This window comes from Triticum aestivum, chromosome 3B (assembly GCF_018294505.1).
Source record: "Triticum aestivum cultivar Chinese Spring chromosome 3B, IWGSC CS RefSeq v2.1, whole genome shotgun sequence".
NCBI lineage: Eukaryota > Viridiplantae > Streptophyta > Magnoliopsida > Poales > Poaceae > Triticum > Triticum aestivum.
In genome coordinates this window covers 793,860,934-793,880,549 of record NC_057801.1, presented here as the reverse complement: position 1 = coordinate 793,880,549, position 19,616 = coordinate 793,860,934, and the positions used below count along the sequence as shown (strand labels likewise).

The 19,616-nt window shown below is 38.9% G+C and overlaps 1 protein-coding gene across 10 annotated transcripts; it reads right to left on the bottom strand.

The window, feature by feature from the left end:
• Positions 1 to 8,780: 8,780 nt before the first annotated feature.
• On the bottom strand, positions 8,781 to 12,752 carry LOC123072478 (uncharacterized). 10 transcript variants are annotated; one of them, XR_006435184.1, is made up of 7 exons: positions 12,185 to 12,751; positions 11,855 to 11,931; positions 11,476 to 11,575; positions 11,184 to 11,328; positions 9,938 to 10,073; positions 9,626 to 9,712; positions 8,781 to 9,537 (listed from the first exon to the last, which is right to left on the bottom strand). XR_006435184.1 is itself a non-coding variant. In XM_044496030.1 (5 exons), exons 1-5 carry the CDS (start codon positions 12,532 to 12,534, stop codon positions 9,999 to 10,001), a joined length of 744 nt encoding a protein of 247 aa, XP_044351965.1. In that variant the 5' UTR covers positions 12,535 to 12,752; the 3' UTR covers positions 9,825 to 9,998. The 10 variants fall into 10 exon arrangements, 3 of the variants coding, with proteins under 3 accessions (XP_044351965.1, XP_044351967.1, XP_044351966.1); XR_006435183.1 differs by having other exon boundaries at positions 8,781 to 9,712; XR_006435181.1 differs by lacking the exon at positions 9,626 to 9,712.
• Between the last annotated feature and the right edge of the window lie 6,864 nt (positions 12,753 to 19,616).

Here is a 19,616-nt window from a genome sequence, read left to right as displayed (position 1 = left end):
GACCTCCGCCCTCGTATAATTGATATTCATATCAATTCATTTTCTAATATATTTGATTATAATTTTACCTCTTTTATTCAATTGGTTGCCCGTGTCCAGCAATGTTCATATGCTATGTCTCAAAAGTATTGGTATCATATTTTTGATCATATTATTTCTTTACTTCTTCAAAATTTTCATTCATTTCTGATCGTAATTCTTTTATAATTTCTTCTTTGAGTTCTTCCTTCATTGATTTTTGCAAGTTTTTCAAATTTTTCATTTATCTTGGAGTCTATATATTCACCATCTAAATGATCGACTCCTTTGACAAGGATTTCTTTATATGTCTCATATTTAGGGGAATCTTCTTCTTTAACCTTCTAGGATCTTGATGCTTCTCCCTTTGTATATTTAGGAAAAGATGGAGTGGTCATGTTGCTACATATGCCTCTCCAACTTTCGATTATTCTTTAGCTTTTGGGTATATATGATAATTTTTCCCTATTAAGCTTCTTGCCCATTTTAGGGCCTCAATGTAATCATCATATCTTTTTCGTGATAAGTCTTCATTCTTTCGCCATGCATCTAATTTATCTTTTAAAACATCTTCAAAAGCGAATCAACCTGTGGTTGAGATGGTTAGGTGGACAGTGGTATCCCCAACCCACCAGCGTTCAAATCCTGGTGCTCGCATTATTCCTGGATTTATTTCAGGATTTCCGGCGATGCACTTTCAGTGGGAGGAGACGTTCCCGTCGACGATGAGGCGCCTACGGTTGCTTCATAAATCTCAAGATGATATGTCGGCTCAGTCTCTCGAAAGTGCTCATAGGGGTACGGTGTGCGTGTGTGCGTTCATAGTGGTGAGTGTATGCGCGTGTATATGAGCGCTTGTGTCTGTACTGATGCTAAAAAAACATCTTCAAAGCTCAAATATATTCTTGGTTTACTTCCATCAAATATTATATATAGCACCTTTTCTTTTTGCACTTCCTTTTGTGCTGCTTTGGGGGTGCCTTTGTTCCATAAATTAAAGTATTCAGATAGGCTACTAAGAATTTCCAGCATGTACCATTTGTGTTCTCTTTTATTGGTGTATTGATACCAGAAATTATCTAGTATGCACCTCTGGATGTTATTAATATTGATATGACTTTCTGGCTTGAAGTTGAATGTGCCTAGTGCAAATATTTTGAGCTCATTTTCTTCTCCAAATATGTAAGCTTCATATCCTCTGGGAAGAGATCATTTCTTCTTTTCTGCAAAATTGATAAGCAGGAGAATATGTCTGGTAAACTATTATCCTTCCCTTTGATATGTTCAAATATTACTTTATAACAATTCTCTGCTATAGTATCTTCGAATAATACCCATTTTCTAGTAAATCTTTTATTACTATTAATTTGATTATAATATCAATATATTGCTTCATAGTCTATTCGTACTGTAAATTACTTAAACCCTTAGTATTATCTAAAAGCGTTAATTGCGTGAATCACTGCAAGAATTTCTCTATCAATATTATTTATTGTTTTTAATTTCTAACCCCGTGCAGCATATCTGCATATTTTCTCCCCAGCTTTCGGAGAATATTTGTTGGGATTTTGCTTTAATATAGCACCCCAACCTACTTTAGATGCATCGGTTTTAATTATGAAGTAATAGTCTTCTATTGGTAATTCTAGAGGTCTCAAATTCTTGACCTTGTTTTTAGTGGCCCTTACTAATTTTATATCTTCTCAGTTGAAATACCTTTCACCACTCTTTCTTACTTTAGCATATAAAGGTCCAATAAGCTTTTCCTAGTTATCTATATAATTCCTTGTATAATTTACAATTCCTATTTTTATTTGTAGAACTATTTTATCATTCATGTTATCAAAGAAGTACAAAATTTTCTTTGCAAAATGTTCTTGTAATTCTATTTTTCCTTCTCCTATTTCATGACCAAGGAAATTTATTTTGTCTCTACAGATTCCATTTTATTTTTAGATAGAATGCGTCCATTTTGTTCTACCTTTCTAAAGAAGACTTCAAGATGACCTATATGCTCTTTATATGATTTTGAAAAGACCAACAAATCATCTATATAGACCAATATGAATGCTCGATTCTCATTGAATATGTTCTGCATTTTTCTTTGAAATAATGCAGGTCCATTCTTTAGCCCCAATGTCATTACTAGACATTCATAATAGGCTAGTGGACAAGTGAAAGCTGTCCAAGTTATAGATTCCTCTACCATGTTTACTTGTAAAAATCCTTCTTTTAAATCAAACTTTGAAAAGTATTTTCTCCCTCGTATTCTATTGATCCATTCTTGTTTATTATGTATATTGTATGCATCATCTATCGTATTATCATTAAGTCTTTTAAAATTAATTACCATCCTAGACTTACCCCTAGCTTCTTCAGCATGATTTCTAACTATTAATGAAGTTGAACGATGAGGGCTTTTACTTTCTCTAATTGGTATTACTTTTAAAAATTCTTTAATATACATTTTGAATTCCTTTATTTATTTTGGTGTAGCTTCAATTGAACCCGATTTGATTATGTAATCATGGTTTCTGATGTTTATCTTTCAAATTATGGAGTTCTTATCCCAATGCTTCATTGGTATTTCTCCAATAATTTGTATATCTTCTAACCTCTGCACTATCTTGTCTATATCCTTATTGGACTTCGTATCTCTATACCAATGTGGTGCAAATGATTGTAGTCATATGCACTCTGCGGAAGTATTTTCTATATGATATTATTCTATAGCTTCACAAAGATCTTCTTCATTACAGGTTTCAGGAAAATCTGCTATAGTACCATATTCACCTTTCGAGTTGAATATTTCAGCTAGTTGTATGGCCTTTATTTGTTTTCGTACCTCAGGTGTGTAAGGAACATTATCTTGATAGGGGAGAAATGTAACACCTTCCTCACGTATAAAAGTGGTCTGGAGAGAATGTTGTAAAAATCTTAATCCTAATATCATGTCATCATTTATTACAGATAGGTCTCTGGTTGTGATTTTTTTCTATCATATATTTTCTATCATTAATATTTGTTTATATATTATATGCTAAGTGCTTATGGATTTTCTTTATACCAGACATATCCATAGATACCTTGGCTTTATTATCATTTATAGTCTTAACTATTTTAGGGCACCTAACGAAATACTTGTCATGAATGATATTTTTTGTGCAACCTGTATCTAACAAGGCTAAAATCTTACAGGAAATAATTGGTTTCAAAACTATTCTTACCGGAATCCTTATTCCTAGAACTTCTTTAAATGGCAGTATTACTATATATTTATTTCCAAAATAGGTTATCACATCTTTTAATTGAATTAACCAATCTCCATGTTTATCTCTTACGGTTGTCATTTGCTCTTTCATTTCAGTGCTTACAACTACAATGTTCTGTTGCTCTGTATTTGCGTTATTTTCTAAATTAGATTTTAGATCTTCTAGTTTTGCTTCTAATTCATTTACTCTATTTTCTAGATTTCTAATTCTACTAGATAACATTCTTTCTTTAGGTTCATATTCTATTTCTTGTCTCCACTTTTGATTAGTGTATTTGAGGCAGGAGTTACAAGCTTGTCTTAAGCACAAACTACATGTATACCTATTCTCTTGACTGGGGTAACATATGCAAAAGGCACATTTTATATTATAATCACCCTTTACCCTAATTCAATCATGTTTAAAATCTACTTGATTCATCGTCTCTATTTTTAGGCCTAATAAAGCATCTATTAAATATATTTCACCTTCACTAGATTCTTCTTCTAGCTCTTCATTTTCTACTTCATATGTTTCTATAATGGAGTATATTGACTCGTCATCTTTTATTTCATCATCGCATACTAATATATTCTCATTAACACTATCTATAGTTAATACTCTTCCTTGCTCTTCATATTTACATAATACCTGATGAAATACTTGTCATAATTAATGAAATACTTGTCATGAATGATTTTTAGTGCAACATGTATCTAACAAGGCTAAAATCTTATAGGAAATATTTTGTTTTTGAACTATTCTTACCGGAATCCTTATTCCTAGAACATCTTTATATGGGAGTCTTACTATATATTTATTTCGAAAACTAGTTGTAGCATCTTTTAATTCAATTAACCTATCTCCATTTTTATCTCTTACCATTATCATTTCTCTTTCATTTCAATGCCTCCTACTACAATGTTCTCTTGCTCTGTATTTTCCTTATTTTTCCAAATTAGATTTTAGATCTTCTAGTTCCGCTTCGAATTTATTTAGTCTATTTTCTATATTTCTTAACTCTGCTAGATAATATTCTTTCTTTGGGTTCATATTCTATTTCTTGTCTCCACTTTTGGTTTTAGGCGGGAGTTACAAACTTGTCTTAAGCACAAACTACATGTATACCTATTCTGTTGAATTGGGTAATATATCCAGAAGGCACATTTTATATTGTAATCACCCTTTCCCCTGAGCCAAGCATGTTCACAATCTACTTGGTTCACCATCTCTATTTTTAGTCCTAATAAATCATCTATTAAATCTATTTCATCTTCACTAGATTCTTCTTCTAGCTCTTCATTTTCTACTTCCTCTGTTTCTACAATGGAGTATACTGACTCGTCATCTTTTATTTCATCACCGCGTACTAATATATTGTCATTAACACTATCTATAATTAATATTGTTTCTTGCTATTCATAGTTACTAGAGTACCTCTTCTAATCTTTATTAGGGCAAGTTTTACTTAAATGATTGGGTGAATTGCATATGAAACACCTACATGTTTTATCGTAGGATTTTCTAGGATTATATCTTCTAACATTTCGCTTATGCAAGAATGGTGCTCTATTATTTGATCTCTTTAAGAAATATCTTTTCTTTGTTATGAAATTTATATTATCTCTCCTTTGTGTTTTATAATATTTCTTATTCTTCTGTCTTTCTTCGCTATATGTTAGTTGTATTTGTACAATTTTATTACAGAAGTTATAACTTATTTCTTCATACACCTCTGGGCTTGTATACTTTTATATACCTTTCTTAGATGTTTAAACACAAAGTTATAGCTTGGGATATATTTATGTTCTATGCTCGTAGTGTGTTTCTTATATTCTTCAAATATTATTGATCATAAGGGGTCCGGTAATTTATTAAAATACCTTTCAACCACACCTGTACTGTAGCCTTGCTTACCCGTGGTAGCGTTGTATAAATAATGTTGAGAGAATTCTTCTATACCTTTCCAACTTGTTAAAGTTATTTTTTCTAATTCTCTCAGCCTTTCTTTTTGCAATGTCATATGACCAAATTCTAGATCTTCTGCTATGACCATATTTGATATGACATTGACAAAATTATTAGGATTACTTCCAGCCCTTTCTAAATACTTCATATTGGTTGGGATATGTCTCTACCCATTGTTCCCACAAAAATTTTATGGATTCTCCTAAAAATGTGTCGAGATATGTTATCATATCTTCTACCTTATTCCCTATATTATATTGGTTTTATATATGTTTTTAAAATATTAGTCCTTTCCAAACAATAATTATATTTGGCCAATCTACAGGGTCAAGGCCTACCAAATTTAGAATTGCACAATCGTTCCTAGAATTTTGAAACTGCACTACTCTTTCATAGCCTCTTCTTTTAGAAACCATAAATGTTTATTGTCCAGGGATATATGTAGGTTGATAATCATGTTTTTCAGGAGGCCATTTTCCTGCTGATCGAGTAGGTCTATCTCTTTCTCCTTCTCTCTTTACGGATGTCTCACCATATTCTTTTTTTGTTATTACGTAAATCTACTTCCGTAGCTTCCATCACATTTTCTAAGTTATGCAAACTTTCATCATCTAATGAGCTTATAAAGCCAGCATTTTTCTCAGAATCAATATAGTTTTCATCTTCATATTCATCCCACGTTTCTTCTTCTTCCTCATAACTTTCTAATAATAGCTTATTATTGGTATCCCATTGCTCTTCTTCACAGATGGCTTTCTCCTTGTGACTTTCGGTTTTGTTTTTATTTTAAATATTTTCTTCTGGATTTGTATTATCCTATGACACCACTGGGTAACTAATGGTCGTTCTTTTATCCTTTATTAATATTTTAACCTCACAATTTCTCTAATAAATAGTAATTCCCTTTCTCTTATTTTAGGCCAATCTAATGTCATTGAATTATTATATTCCCAGTTTATACATTTCAATTTTTATTCCTAATGATTTAATTCATATTGTAAAACCGCCTTTTCCATGCATTGTTATTCTCCATTATTCTCACTATCACTACTCTCTGTTTCTGACATAAAGATTCATATCGTCTAAGGCTGCAGATTAATAGTTCATGAACCTAATGCTACTACTTCCTTCGCTATTTTGATAGCTTATATATTTTTCTGGCTGCTTTAACTCTTTCTTCTCTATTAGTTCACTTATATTCCATTCCTCTCCTTCTCTCTCTTCAGAGCCAATTTTAAGAGGGCTCATAAATTTTATGCCTTTAGATTTTATACTTTTTATTACATCATTTACGTTTACTTTGTATCTAGAGCTGGTTTTATTAGTGAGACTTCCTATGAATTCAATGCTTAATAAGAAATTGTTTTCCTTTAAAATCTTCATATCCTTTGGTTGAAAACCAAATCTCATTTTTTCAAATAAATTCTTTTACATGCATCATTAAGTCTGGAGTTATATATGTTATTAATCTATTATCATTCATATCTGCTTCCTTAAAGCCTAAGGATGCTTTGTCTACCGACTCCCATCTTTTATCTAGTAATATATTTATAACCTTCATTCCTAACTTTTTCTTGCCATTCCTTTGACTCCTACAATATAAATGCCTCGTGAATATATTTATAACTCGAATATTTAAATTTGTTCTCAATGCGTTAAGACACTTAGTTCTATTTCTCTAGATATTCTACATAATCCATTTTTACTTTCAAATATACCCATGTGATATACCTGGTGCGGTCTTATTTTTCTTAACGTGTCTCTCTGGTATCTTTCTAATTCGTGTTCCATGTCTATAACATCTTCTAAATTATTCATGTTGTCACCCTTGCATGATATCCTATATATCATGGTTAGCGGTATTGAATCTTACCTTATTAACTGGATGGTCTTGTCTCTTCTAGAGAAGCTTTTAGATAGTTCCATTTTTCTGAATTGATATTTTTAGAGGATGAGACTATTCCGGATGAAGATAATACCAACTCATTATTACCTCATTTAGTATTAAGTTTCTCCAAAATTTGGACTAGTAGCTGCAGAACCGTGTTATTCCGCCATATTATTATTCTGGAGTCTTCTTTTGGTGAATCGTGATCTGAAAATTTAAACAAGAGGTGTTAAGTACTTTTCTACTTCTTTTAATGCTTGGCTATATTCAATGCAAATTATGATATGACTAATCTTTACTTCTTGTACTAACTTTTTAATTCAATTATATCGCGTCTTATTTCAGCACCTGATAATGAATCTTTACTTCTATTTAGGACACCACTTAGATTCTTTCCTATGGATAAAACCTCCGTTTTAATATAATTGTTATTTTTACAAACTATAAGATTGTTTCTTTCAATTATTCTAATTTATGTAGAACTAGAAAATTTTTATTATTCAAACATGCGTATTTTTCTGCTAACTTTTGATGTTCTCTTAGCAGACTTTCAAATTTTTATCTAAATTAGCTTGCCTATTTCCCCAAGATATATAAAAGTTATGAATGAGGTCAACAATTAAATTTAGCTGGCTATTAGAAGTATGCCACGCATGTTCTTCAGAAGGATTTATTCTGTACCGTATGCTAATATTTTCTTTCATAGAAATTATTCTACCTGAACTAACTTCTAAATTCAAATACTTTAGTCTTTCAATGATTTAAACTCTGGCTGAGATACCAAAACACAAATATTTAAAAATAAATTATTAAATATGGAAAATACAAGATTATTTAGTATGAAAACTTAGTTAATTAAAAAATTCAAAATTATTTAATATTACAATTTATTTAATTAATGGCTTAGTAATTACCTTAATTTGCTAATTATTATATTTTAAGTGTTTATTCAAGATCTTTTACGGGTTGGCGAAACCAATGACTCTTCGTATTTATCACTATGTTGCTTCAGAAGCAGTTAAGTTCTTTCACTTGATGTTTATATTGTAAATTTATGGGATAGGTTCCCACTGTCTTCCCAGGCAGTTCCACCCGATGGGAATGCTTCTCTACGGCTATAAGGTTCTCAACAGACACCGCACAGGCTAAACAGAGAACTACCAGCAGAGGTTTCTCCTATAGGATGCCTAGCGTAAGAACTCACCTCATAGATTCATAATAGAAAGACCAAGTGAAACACAAAACTACTTCATTTCGACAACATAATTTACATACAGAATTTCCTTTCGGGAGACCCCGAAGGGATTACAAAGAGAAAAGAAGACTACCTTTTGCCTACCTCCACCTCGGGGAGATACAATGCCTCAAAAGCTTTATGACAACTGGAGCCAGCTACTACTACTACGACTACCGAGGAGTGTGAGGGTTGTGGTGCTTGGATGTTGCGATGCTCTAGAGTCTGGTGTTGTCTCTCTCTCTCTCTCTCTCTCTCTCTCTGTGTGTGTGTGTGTGTGTGTGTGTGTGTGTGTTTCGCAGCCCTCAATCCTCCTTTTATAGCGCGCGAGGGGCACTGCGCGGTCACTGCCTTTATTCCTCTCTACCTGGTGTACTACAGCTAGCCTGCCTTGAAACAACTTCGGCGTCTTGCATGTTCCTTTGTGTGAGCTGATGAAACAGCCCCATACTTTATCTACCTTGTACTCCCTCCATCCCGAAAAACATGCCGCGGGCGTAGTTCACTGGTAATTTTACAAAAAAAACCTTGTGGTTTGAAAAGCGTTTCGAACAAGTCCCTCCGCCCCGTCTTCTTCCTCTGCCCGTCGCCTGCGCGTCGCCAGGGGCCGGCGCCGCCCAGCTGCTTGATTCGCGAGGGGCCGGCGAGCCCAGCTGAGCTCCTCCGCCGTAGCCAAGTACCTGCTCTCACCTTCGCCAAGTACCTGCTCTCGCCGTCGTCGCCAATTACCTCCTCTGCCGCCGCAGCCTAGACCTGCGCCGGCAGTCCCCTCTCGCTGCCTGTGGGCTTCGCGGGAATCTCCTGCCACGCGCGTCCCTCCTGGAACCCCCGTGCATCCTCCTCAAGCTCGCGTGTGTCCTCCATCGTGCTCCCGCGCATCCTGCTGGAGCTCCCACGCGTGCGCCGCCGCGATCCCCTACCGGCGTCGCCGGAGCCTGCCGCCACGATCTAGTGGACCGGGAGCTCGCGCGTGTGATCCTCGATCTCCCGCGCGTCTTCTTCAATCTCCCGCGCAAGCTCGTGCTGCTCCTTCTCCCCTGCCCGCGCGCCCGCGCGGATGCTTGTCCCCTGCCGCCGGTGGAGCTCCTTTGCCTGTACAGCTGCTGCTCATCTACCCGTACTGCTGCTGCTCGTCTACCCGTACTGCTGCTGCTTGTCTGCCCGTGCTGCCGCCAGAGCTACATTCATCAGGAAGAAGGTACTGTAAGGATTTGCTCCATGAGTTAACTGAAAAAATCAGTAGATATTCAGTCAGTCAATGTTAACTGAAGAACTTTGTCTTCTTTTCTCCATGAGTTTCCCTAGCCATCAATCTTTCTGCTCTCTATAGAATGGTGAACACCTCCCCTTTTCCTAGCATTTAAAAAGAAATTGATCACCTAGTCTAGTCTGTGATGTGAAAAATGGAGGGGCATCAACCTACACATGTCTGACGATCCATGTTTTGGGGTTCACATATCATACAAATTCAGAGATAAAAACAAATCCTGCTCAGATCAATATCACCTGCCCAATATTCAGTCAATATTCAGTCAACCTACACCTGTCTGACGATGCATGTTTTGTGATGATGCTCACCTAAATAAAGGAAGAGGAAAACGTGGGACTGCATATAATATACGGCGCCATAGCAACAATTTCAATCCGCCTTCCGTCCGTCCGGTCGAGGTCTCGGAGCCGGCGGCGAATTCAACACCAGTTTTTTGCTGTGAACCTTGCACAAGGAAACAACTAGTCAATCTCCACTACTTGTACTCAGCTGATAAGTAAATAACCAACTTTTATTACAATTGGAAACAGATCAGATCAGAGTGTGGTACTACTTCACTGCTGAAACTATAGGTGTATCTATCTTCAGAAATGTGGGGTGTCTTTCAGATGAAAAAAGAGGCTCCATCCATCCAGTGGAACAAGATTGTTTTACAGCATCAGGAGGAAGAGTTGAGCCCATCACAGACCACACACTCCAAATTCATTAATCTACTCCAGTTTGCACTGAGAGCAATAATCTGAGAGGCAACTTGTCGAGCAACCACAACAATCAAAATAAAGAATAAACCAACATCTTCTCCCGGTAGAAACAAGGCAACATCTAATCTAAATTCAGTAAAATGAAGACTGAGTTTGGGTGGATTAGAGTAAACCAATATTTCCATGTAAAAAAAACCCTGTTCAACAAGTACAGCCTATGTGCATGCATGCATGCCATGTCTTCTCTAGTTAGCACACAGAATGAAATATACCCAAGGACCATTGCTACCTGGAAGGATGATTGCAATAGTCTAGGATAACTGCATAGTCTTCTTGGAGTACCAGGGGCCAAGAGTAATTACCAGGGGTCAAGAGAAATAAATAGCAACCATGGGAAGAAATCTACTGAATTCTTGTAAAAATGTCTACTGAATTTGCTTGTTTTTGTGGAGTAATTTACAAGCAGGTCTAGAAAAATGCAATTGTTTGTGTGGAGTAATTTACAAGCAGGTCTAGAAATACGCCTTTCTCTAACATCACATTGCTAGCATAGATTACTCAACATCCACTGCCATTTAAAAAAAACTTTACATGGAAGAAAATGAAAGGGGTTCAAAGTCTGTAGAGCAATTTGGCATTCGAGGACATCTTCAAGTCAGAACAGAAGTAATGTACTGAAGTTCAGTCAATCTAAGGATAGCAATTAACTGTAAGTCAATCTCAGGATAGCATTCGCCTGCAAATATGTGTACACATACTCGTCCTTGAACAACAACAGCACCACAGTGGCCTGTTTCAAAATTTCACTAATGGATAGAAAATTTTTTTTACTGCAAAAGAAGCACAAGCTTACCGGATCTCTATAGGAAGGTATCTGCTCAGGGAGCAACATGAGGTCAACATCTTCCCCTTTGCTAGCATATTGCTCACCATATCTCTTAGTGTCTAGTTGACCATCTTCATAATCAGGAGCACTAGTAAGATAAGCAATTACCCTGCTGTTTTTATTTAAGAATAGACAGTTGGTAGTTAGACATAAAAACAACAAGTACAAAAGCCTTTGCAAAATACACTATCCTTACAAACATAATTCCCTTCCTGACAAGAAGCATTTAAAAATTGTAGAAAGAGACGTGTTAACTTACCCTAAGCAAAAGTATAACCATACTCTAAACTCAAGCACTGTCAAAATTAGAGAAGACATGGCTGTTCCAAAACCACGCCCACCAAGAAAAACTGTATCTGCTTCCTGCCCAGAAGCAGTTTGTAGAGTACTGTCAAAATTCAGAATGGTGACTGATTTTTTCAGTAAAGTTCATATGGGAAGCAGTTTTGATTCTAACACAATTACTGATGGAGTAGACATGAATAAGAACTCTGTCTAGACATCCAGTTTTGTCATAAATAAGAACTCTGCCTAGACATGAATAAGAACTCTGTCTAGCATGGCCACTGACATGTTGATGGAACTTTCTTTGTCAACTGAATTTTGACGGTAGTAAAAATGAAAAATTCAGACTTTACCCAATGCAGACTTGCAGAGCACTTGTGCACGAGTCCGATGAGCATGAGGAGGAGGAGGAGGAGTCGATGGGCTAGACCTGCAGAGCCACAATATAATCCATGATTTAGTACTGCGCAACAATGAGCAAATCTTATTGAACTTTGAGACAGTACTAATTTCAGAGTCATGGTTCATGGGTGAATTTTGAGACAGTACAAATCTTACTAAAATGTTGGATTTGGGTCGCCTATGTGTACAACTCCATCAGTAAAAATCATCAGGACAAAGAAAGAAGGAAGATAACAGAATAGAGCATGCCACGGGAGGGGAGGGGAGGGAGGAGGGCGGACCGGAAGAGGGAAGAGCGGCTGGTGCTGCCGGACTTGTGGACGAGCCCGTTGGAGCGGGAGCTGCTGGGCGACAAGGGCAAGCTCCTCCTCGGCCACAATCCGGTCCCCAAGAAGAGGAGGGAGGGAGCGTGCTGCGGCGTAGCTCCGGCCGGCGGCTTTGGGTTGGGCGGGAGCGGCTGCTCCAGGGAGGGAGTCGCGGCTGAGCGAGAGGGGATGGTCCGAGGAGGCAGGCGGCGTCGCGGAGAGCAGATCGACGACGGGAAGGGACAGATCCAGCTCGCCAAGCTCGGGGAAGGCCGACGTCGTCGGAGAGCAGATCGAGAACAAAAATCGAGACTTCTCCTTCCCATGGTTCACCATGGGGAACGAGCAAGGGAACAAGGAGAGGGAAGCAACGCGGTGGAGGTGTGGGCCGAGGCAGCTCCGGCGACGCGCAGGGGAGCCGAGCAGGGGAGCTCCCGCGCGGGGGGAGCCGAGAGGGAGGGCTCCGGCGCGCAGGGGAGACGAGTGAGGCTACGAGGGAGACGACCAGGGACTGCGGGTTGTGTCGGGAATTCACAGAGGGGGTTTTCGCAAAAATGTCATTGCGACATGTTTTTCGGGACGGAGGGAGTTTGCCCAGTCAAGCATCTTTATTTGCATAGACATGCATGATTCCGATGCGTGACTGAGTTTTTGTCCTGACAGGCGATTTTGTCCAAATTGAATTCTTTGTCCTGATAGATGATTTTGTTCAGACTGAAACCTTTGCTTGACAGATAATTTTGTCCAGACTGAAAACCTTGTCTAGACTGAAACTTTTGTCTTCATTGCAGCTTTTGCCATGATATTTAATTCCAAATCTTGCACGCATCGTTGTATGAGTCATCCATGCATGGCTGAATATTTTAGTCATCATGCATGACCCAATATTTTAGCATGGATGAAGAGTCTTGTCTTGATTGAGGAGTTTAGGTTAACTCCTCTCCTTGACCTTTTCTGATACGGATGATGCATGCCGGCTTCTTGCATAATAATTCTTGCTGCATTTATATTGTTATTATAATTTATTTATTTTTTTGTTTTCGATTTTTTTATGGGGCTGGGTGGGCCAATTTGGAGCAGATCCGACATGACAAACTTGTTCCCCATATCTGTCCCACAGATGAGGTTGCTACGAGAGATGTCGGATAAACCGAAAGTTGATGCTGAATTTTCCGGATCCGATTAGGTGGCAATTGGCTGTTGACAAGACCGGTCAGGCCGAGGATAGGGGGCCTCGTGTGGCGCTGTCAAGTGACCACTGAAACTTGTTGATCGATATAGTAGCCATTACGTACTTGAATTACAACCGGGCCCTGCAAAAGCGCTACGTGCTCCAGCTGGCAGAGGAAAGTGCATATTAAAGAGACGGCTTCTTTACCCCACAAAAAAAAAAGACGGCTTCTTTCCTCCTTATTCTCTACACTCCAAAGGTGCTGCAAGCAAGGGACCAAGCCAGTGCGCGCGCGCAGAGACCGGCCGGGACAGGCAGACAGACAGAGAAGGCTCACGCGACTCGCTCTCACGTTACCCTACCTACCACACAGCAAGGACCATGATTAACGACGCCATGTGTAACATAGTGACTGCTCGCTGCACTGATGCTGACATCCCGTGCGCCGGCCCCTCGTGTTGGATCCTGGACACAGTAGTGCGAACCGCCGGGGCGGAGGCTGGTTCTTCACTCCTGGTGCCTCAGCTTCAGCTTCAGCTTCACGGCAGCCACACAGATCCTCCGTAGCCTACGCCGCAGAGCACCGCACGCACTCCACACCAACACGGCGTGCATGCAGAGGCCTCTCCGTGTCACCGACACACTATGTGACGCTCCATGCACGGCGGCCCACCCGCAGCCTCGCTGCCAGTCGGGGCCGGGGCCGAGCGACAACGATGGACCGGAGCATGCATAGCCACACAGGCGCGCGAGCATGGACACAGCCGCAGGTGAGGCGGGCCCAGGGCCGTAACGTTTCCAGCTTCGGCTCCCCGGCCGGTCGCGTCGCCGTTACGTTACGCAAATCTAGCTACGGACCAGTAGGTATAAGCCGTGGTGCTCTACCCCGGACGTACGTCTGTGCCACGGCGTCTCCAGTTTCTTCTTCCCGCGGTGTGCGGGGCACGTCGTCGGGATGTCTCGAAGGAACGAACGCGTGCTCTCCGGGTGCATTCTACTCCATGCATCGTCAGTGGATCTGAACAGGCTAGGGCTGTAGCATTATTACTTGGGTAACTCTGATGCGATATAGTACTGCCAAGCAATTCATTCTGTCCAAAGTTAAGTGTCACTGGCTCCGTGAACATGGCCGATCATTTCAAGCCAATGTCAACGACTATCATTCCATCATAATAATTGATTATCAACAAACACCGCCTATCCTTTCTCCAATCTATTTCAAATGGTATTTGTTTAGATAAGGAAAAAAAGGGAAGTCCACATATGAAGGTCCGCGATAATACATTTGCAAAACAGATGTCAAGCACACGGTTGGTTAATTAAATACTCTGTTCATTTTTATTTTTATTTTTTGTAAAAGGAGGCTCATCCCGGCCTCTGCATCTGAAAGATGCATGTGGCAGTATTATTGAAAAGTTTGAATAAAAACATAGTCTTAGTTTCATTCCAGCTCGCAAACGGAGCAAAAATAAAAAAGAAAACTCATTGCCACAACCGGCAGGATAATAGGACTAGAACACTAGACGCCTATTCTATTATGAGATCGCCATCCAAATCGGTTGAACATAGTCTGTGCTACCATCTCCCACCGGTTGCACCTAGTAACCAAAGGCTTCCTGGAGTTCGTATGAGTGAGTAAGGACCATATATGGATCCATGTCGTAGCTCTGAAGATGACCTGCAAGAAAGTTAAAATATGTTGTCTGTTAAAATTCATATCATTCCTGCAGTTCCATATAGTCCAAATAAGCGCACATATATATTTCAATCCGAATACGAGACGCGGTAATATAATCTACTCCAGCTGGCCACGTCCCAAATAACGCTTCAATGCTAACGGGAGGAATAATGTTAAAGGCTCTATGAATCATTCGCCAAAGTAATTTCGCGAGAGGGCAATCTATGAATAGGTGTTGTATGGTTTCGTCATGATCACAAAAACACACTACCTAACAAACATCGCTTTAATAAATTGTTTTTGGTGAGGATCTCTTGCTTGTGGACAAACCACATGAAAATTTTGATACGCAACGGAACTTTAATTTTTCAGATATGCATCGATCTTGGGATTGGGCCAGAATTAATTAAATTCATATACATAGATTTGACCGTAAACGTTTCTGATTAATTTTCAGTGAAAGGAATCAGGTTGGTCGGATAGTTAAATACTCTGTTCATGATGTTTCGGGAAAATAATCGTACTACTGGTAAACGGATGGAAAACTTAATAGGAAGGAGGGTATCCAATCGAGCTATAGCCAGCTCTCACAGGTCTACGATGCAGAATGCGTGCACGTGACACAAGTGTAAAGTACGTCGTGACGAGTCTAGTCTATAAAACCGTTGCGGCCGGCCAAAACGAGCAATTCTACACGAGAAATGTGCCATATATGCATACAAGCTGGAGTACTTCTCACTACCAAAGCAACCTAACAAAGCACGTAGGGTACAGCACCAAAGGTACATGGCCTTATGAGGGAATTAAACGTGCACTGCCACCGCAACAAATGCTTTTCTTGCCATGTATCGATACCCACATGAACATATCCCCGTGATGCCATGGCCGATCAAGTGTCACACGTAGCATGATTTTTGGGTATCACCTTTTTTTTAACACGGTGTCACCTTTTCTTGTTAGGGGTGACTCCATTTCCAAGTCACTTAACAGAGAGGTGTTTGTGTGATTTGGGGTGTTTTATTCGACAACTTAGCCTCTCTTTTTTAACTGACAACTTAGCCCTTAACAGAGAGGACGGAATGGCTCCCGGGTTCAGAAAAGCTGAGTCCAGGGCGTATAATAAACTCAGGGCAAAGGTTATACTTAGGTTGTAAAGGAATGTCAATAAAAGGGTACATATGCACATATTCCTTTTTTTAGAAAACATACGTACATATCAAATCTTTTTATACAGTGCATTAATTTGTTTCAAAAGTTAAACTTTTCTATTTTTGACTGAAAAATATCAAAAGCTACAATCTAGATGGTTTTTACATATTATTTTACTGTAGATATTATTTGCTTTCTATAAACTTTGTCAAATAGAGCAATTTAGTTTCTAATACACATCATAAATAGGGAACAGATGACATAATACTCTAACCTTTGAAGTAGAGATTGCCGGGCATGTTACGGGCAACCTAACTCTCCGGCTACGAGGGAACCATTAGCTAGATGATTTAATCGGGCTCTTGCAACAAATATGTTGTAGCTGGACACGAAGCGTTTATCCAGGTCTGGGCCCTGATTGTGGACATAATACCCTGCTCCTGCTTTGATTGGCTTGATATGTTGCATATGAGGGGGTTACAATGGAGGTTGAGATTATTCAATCGAGACTAAGATGGCAGATGTAATGAGCCTCAAACTACCCCAGGCCTCACCTTATGAAGGGGGCCGGGGCCTAGGGTTTCATGAGTGGCTGCCTACCTAGAGCCACAATGGGACTAGGAGTCCTCAACTTGCTCCTCAAAATGATGATCTAATGGGCTTAATCATAACAGTGAGAATTCAAAAGCAAGGAATCGTTACACACGCGATGCCTCCTAATTCTAATATGCACCAGCCGTATACATGCACTCTCACACTGTCACACAGACTAGGATTGCCACCCAAAATCACAAGACAAGTTGTGGAAACCATGTGGAAGCTTGTGTTTTGCTTGCGAGGAGTGCATTCGTGATGAGTTCTCTGATTTATACTCCAAGTTTTGTCCTATATCTAGGTGATAAATTCTGGTACGTAGTCATCAATTATTGTATTCACCTTTTTCATTGCCGTCTCAAGAATCCGTGGCAGACCAGGTTGAGTTTTCTAATTATTACTCCCTCCGTTTCTTTTTAGTTCGCATATAAGATTTGGTCAAAGTCAAACTTTATAACGTTTGACAAACTTTGAAGGAAAAAATATCAACATTTACAATACTAAAGCTATATGGTATGAAAGTTAATTTCATGATACATCTAACAATGTTGAATTCATATTGTGAATCTTAATATTTTTTTCTATAAACTTAGTCAAAGTTAACAGAGTTTGACTTTGACCAAATCTTATATGCGGACTAGAAAGAAACGGAGGGAGTATTATTTTAGTGTGGATTTTTTAACCGGAAAGAATTCGAATCCGGCCCTACAGTGTCCTTTCAATGGAGAAACGCTAGGATGGCGAAAGTGTAAGACTCAGCGGCCCATCTGGTTATGTTTCACTTAGATTACATGTCAAATTCAAAGTAACTTCAAATTATAACTGAAATATGTAAAAAAAAGAAGATTTTTTTGTATCTTGGCCATTCAGACTGAACATGAGTCTTTCCACAATCATAATTTAAAACTCTGGTACTGATCATGTACTACTTGAAAAAATTATTATGCAACATCACACAAACCATTAGCTTAGATTATTTCTTGCCTAGCTGGGCAGCATTGTCATTGCCGAGGAGATGAGATGGTGTCTGTTCGGCAGGCACTCTTGACAGCTTCATCGAGGTTATAGTCCTCGGTCCACCTCCGACCTCTTGCATCACGTTTTTCTAGTGATATAGGCCCTGTTTGTTTAATAAGCCATATGACTTTTTTAAGTTCCAACTTATAAGTCATAAGTCCCTACCTGTTTGTTTACATCGACTTATAAGTCCCGAGTCCCTGCATGTTTGTTTACAGGGACTTATAAGTTGATAAAACACTTGTTCACATAACCATTTTTCATACAAACGAATTACAGAATAGTGTCAACCGAAATAACACTTGTTCATACAAACGATTAACACTTGTTGATAAGAACCAAAATAAGAGAGAGTACATAACAACCGAGATAAAAGAAATTACATAAGCGGACAACACTTGTTCATATCATTGTTGTTTCAAGGACCACAACCCATCAGCGACCCAAGCTCTGAATTGATTCATAGCAGCACTGTCTGTCTCATTTGTTGAATCATTTGTTGTAGTCGTTGGCATAGACAATGGTACATAATTTTCATCTTGATCACACTTGTCGAATTCTATATCGGGAAGTTGACTTTGTCTAATAAAATTGTGCAGTGCAATGCAAGCCACAATGATTTTGCTTTGTTTCTGCTGAGGATAACTAGGCTAGTGAAACAAAATCCTCCACTTGTTCTTCAAGACTCCAAAACACCTCTCGATGACATTTCTAAGTGAAGAATGGGTGAAATTGAAGTGTTCCTTTTTTCCTCTAGGCATTGTGCCATCACGGTACTCCTGGAAATTATAGGTTAAACCCTTGTATGGTGCAAGATAACCCGGTCTATTTGGGTACCCTGAGTCCACAAGACAAAACTTATTAGGTGGAGGTTTTGGAAACTTGTCACCAAATCTGGATCGTGCATCATTGAAGACCCTCATGTCATGCACTGATCCTGGCCAACCAGCTAGGACAAATGTGAATCTCATATCAAAGTCACACACACACACACACATCACATTCTGACTCTTCTCCTTATGTCTATTCCTATGCTGGGCAGCAGTGGCAACTGCTATCACAACTTGTATGTGTGTCCCATCTATTCTACCAATGCAATTATCCATAAATGGTGCATACTTTCTAGATCTTAATTTGGAATGCACGGTTCTGAATTGACGATCTACTGGCCTGATGATGTCTTTTGCAAGCTTGATCAGACATTCCAAAACCTTATCAAACTTCCTTACAATTGTCTCCAATGACCTAACAAATCTGTTTTCTGCTTGTCTTACAGATTGAGGGGAACCTACTATCCAAACAAACAGGCCTAGAGACTCAACTGATGACATTCTTTTAGTGGACTTCAAACCATAGGAATCAACTAGCACACTATGCAATTTTTCAAACACTGGTCTGTGCATTCTAAACATGTTGTAACAAGCAATTTCGTTGCCTAGTGTTGTCATAACCCAATCATGCCCAAACTGTATTGGTACTCTTCTAAGTCCTTTGTTACCGTAAGAGTCCAAGTAGTACATACCAATCATGCAGGCCATCTGCATCATTCTTCTCTTCCTTTTTTGGTGCATGAACAACATCAGTGCTTCATCATCGCTGCTGCTCCCATCATCACTGCTGATTCCATCAACACTGCTGTCATCATCCTGAAACATGCAAACATTAGTACAACTTCTTCATTATGCACCACCTCGTCAACTTGAAAACATTAGTACATGCAAATGAAACACACTAACATGCATTCATCATTTAACAAGGTCACACAGCACAGGTCCATTACATAGGTATATTATTAAAAG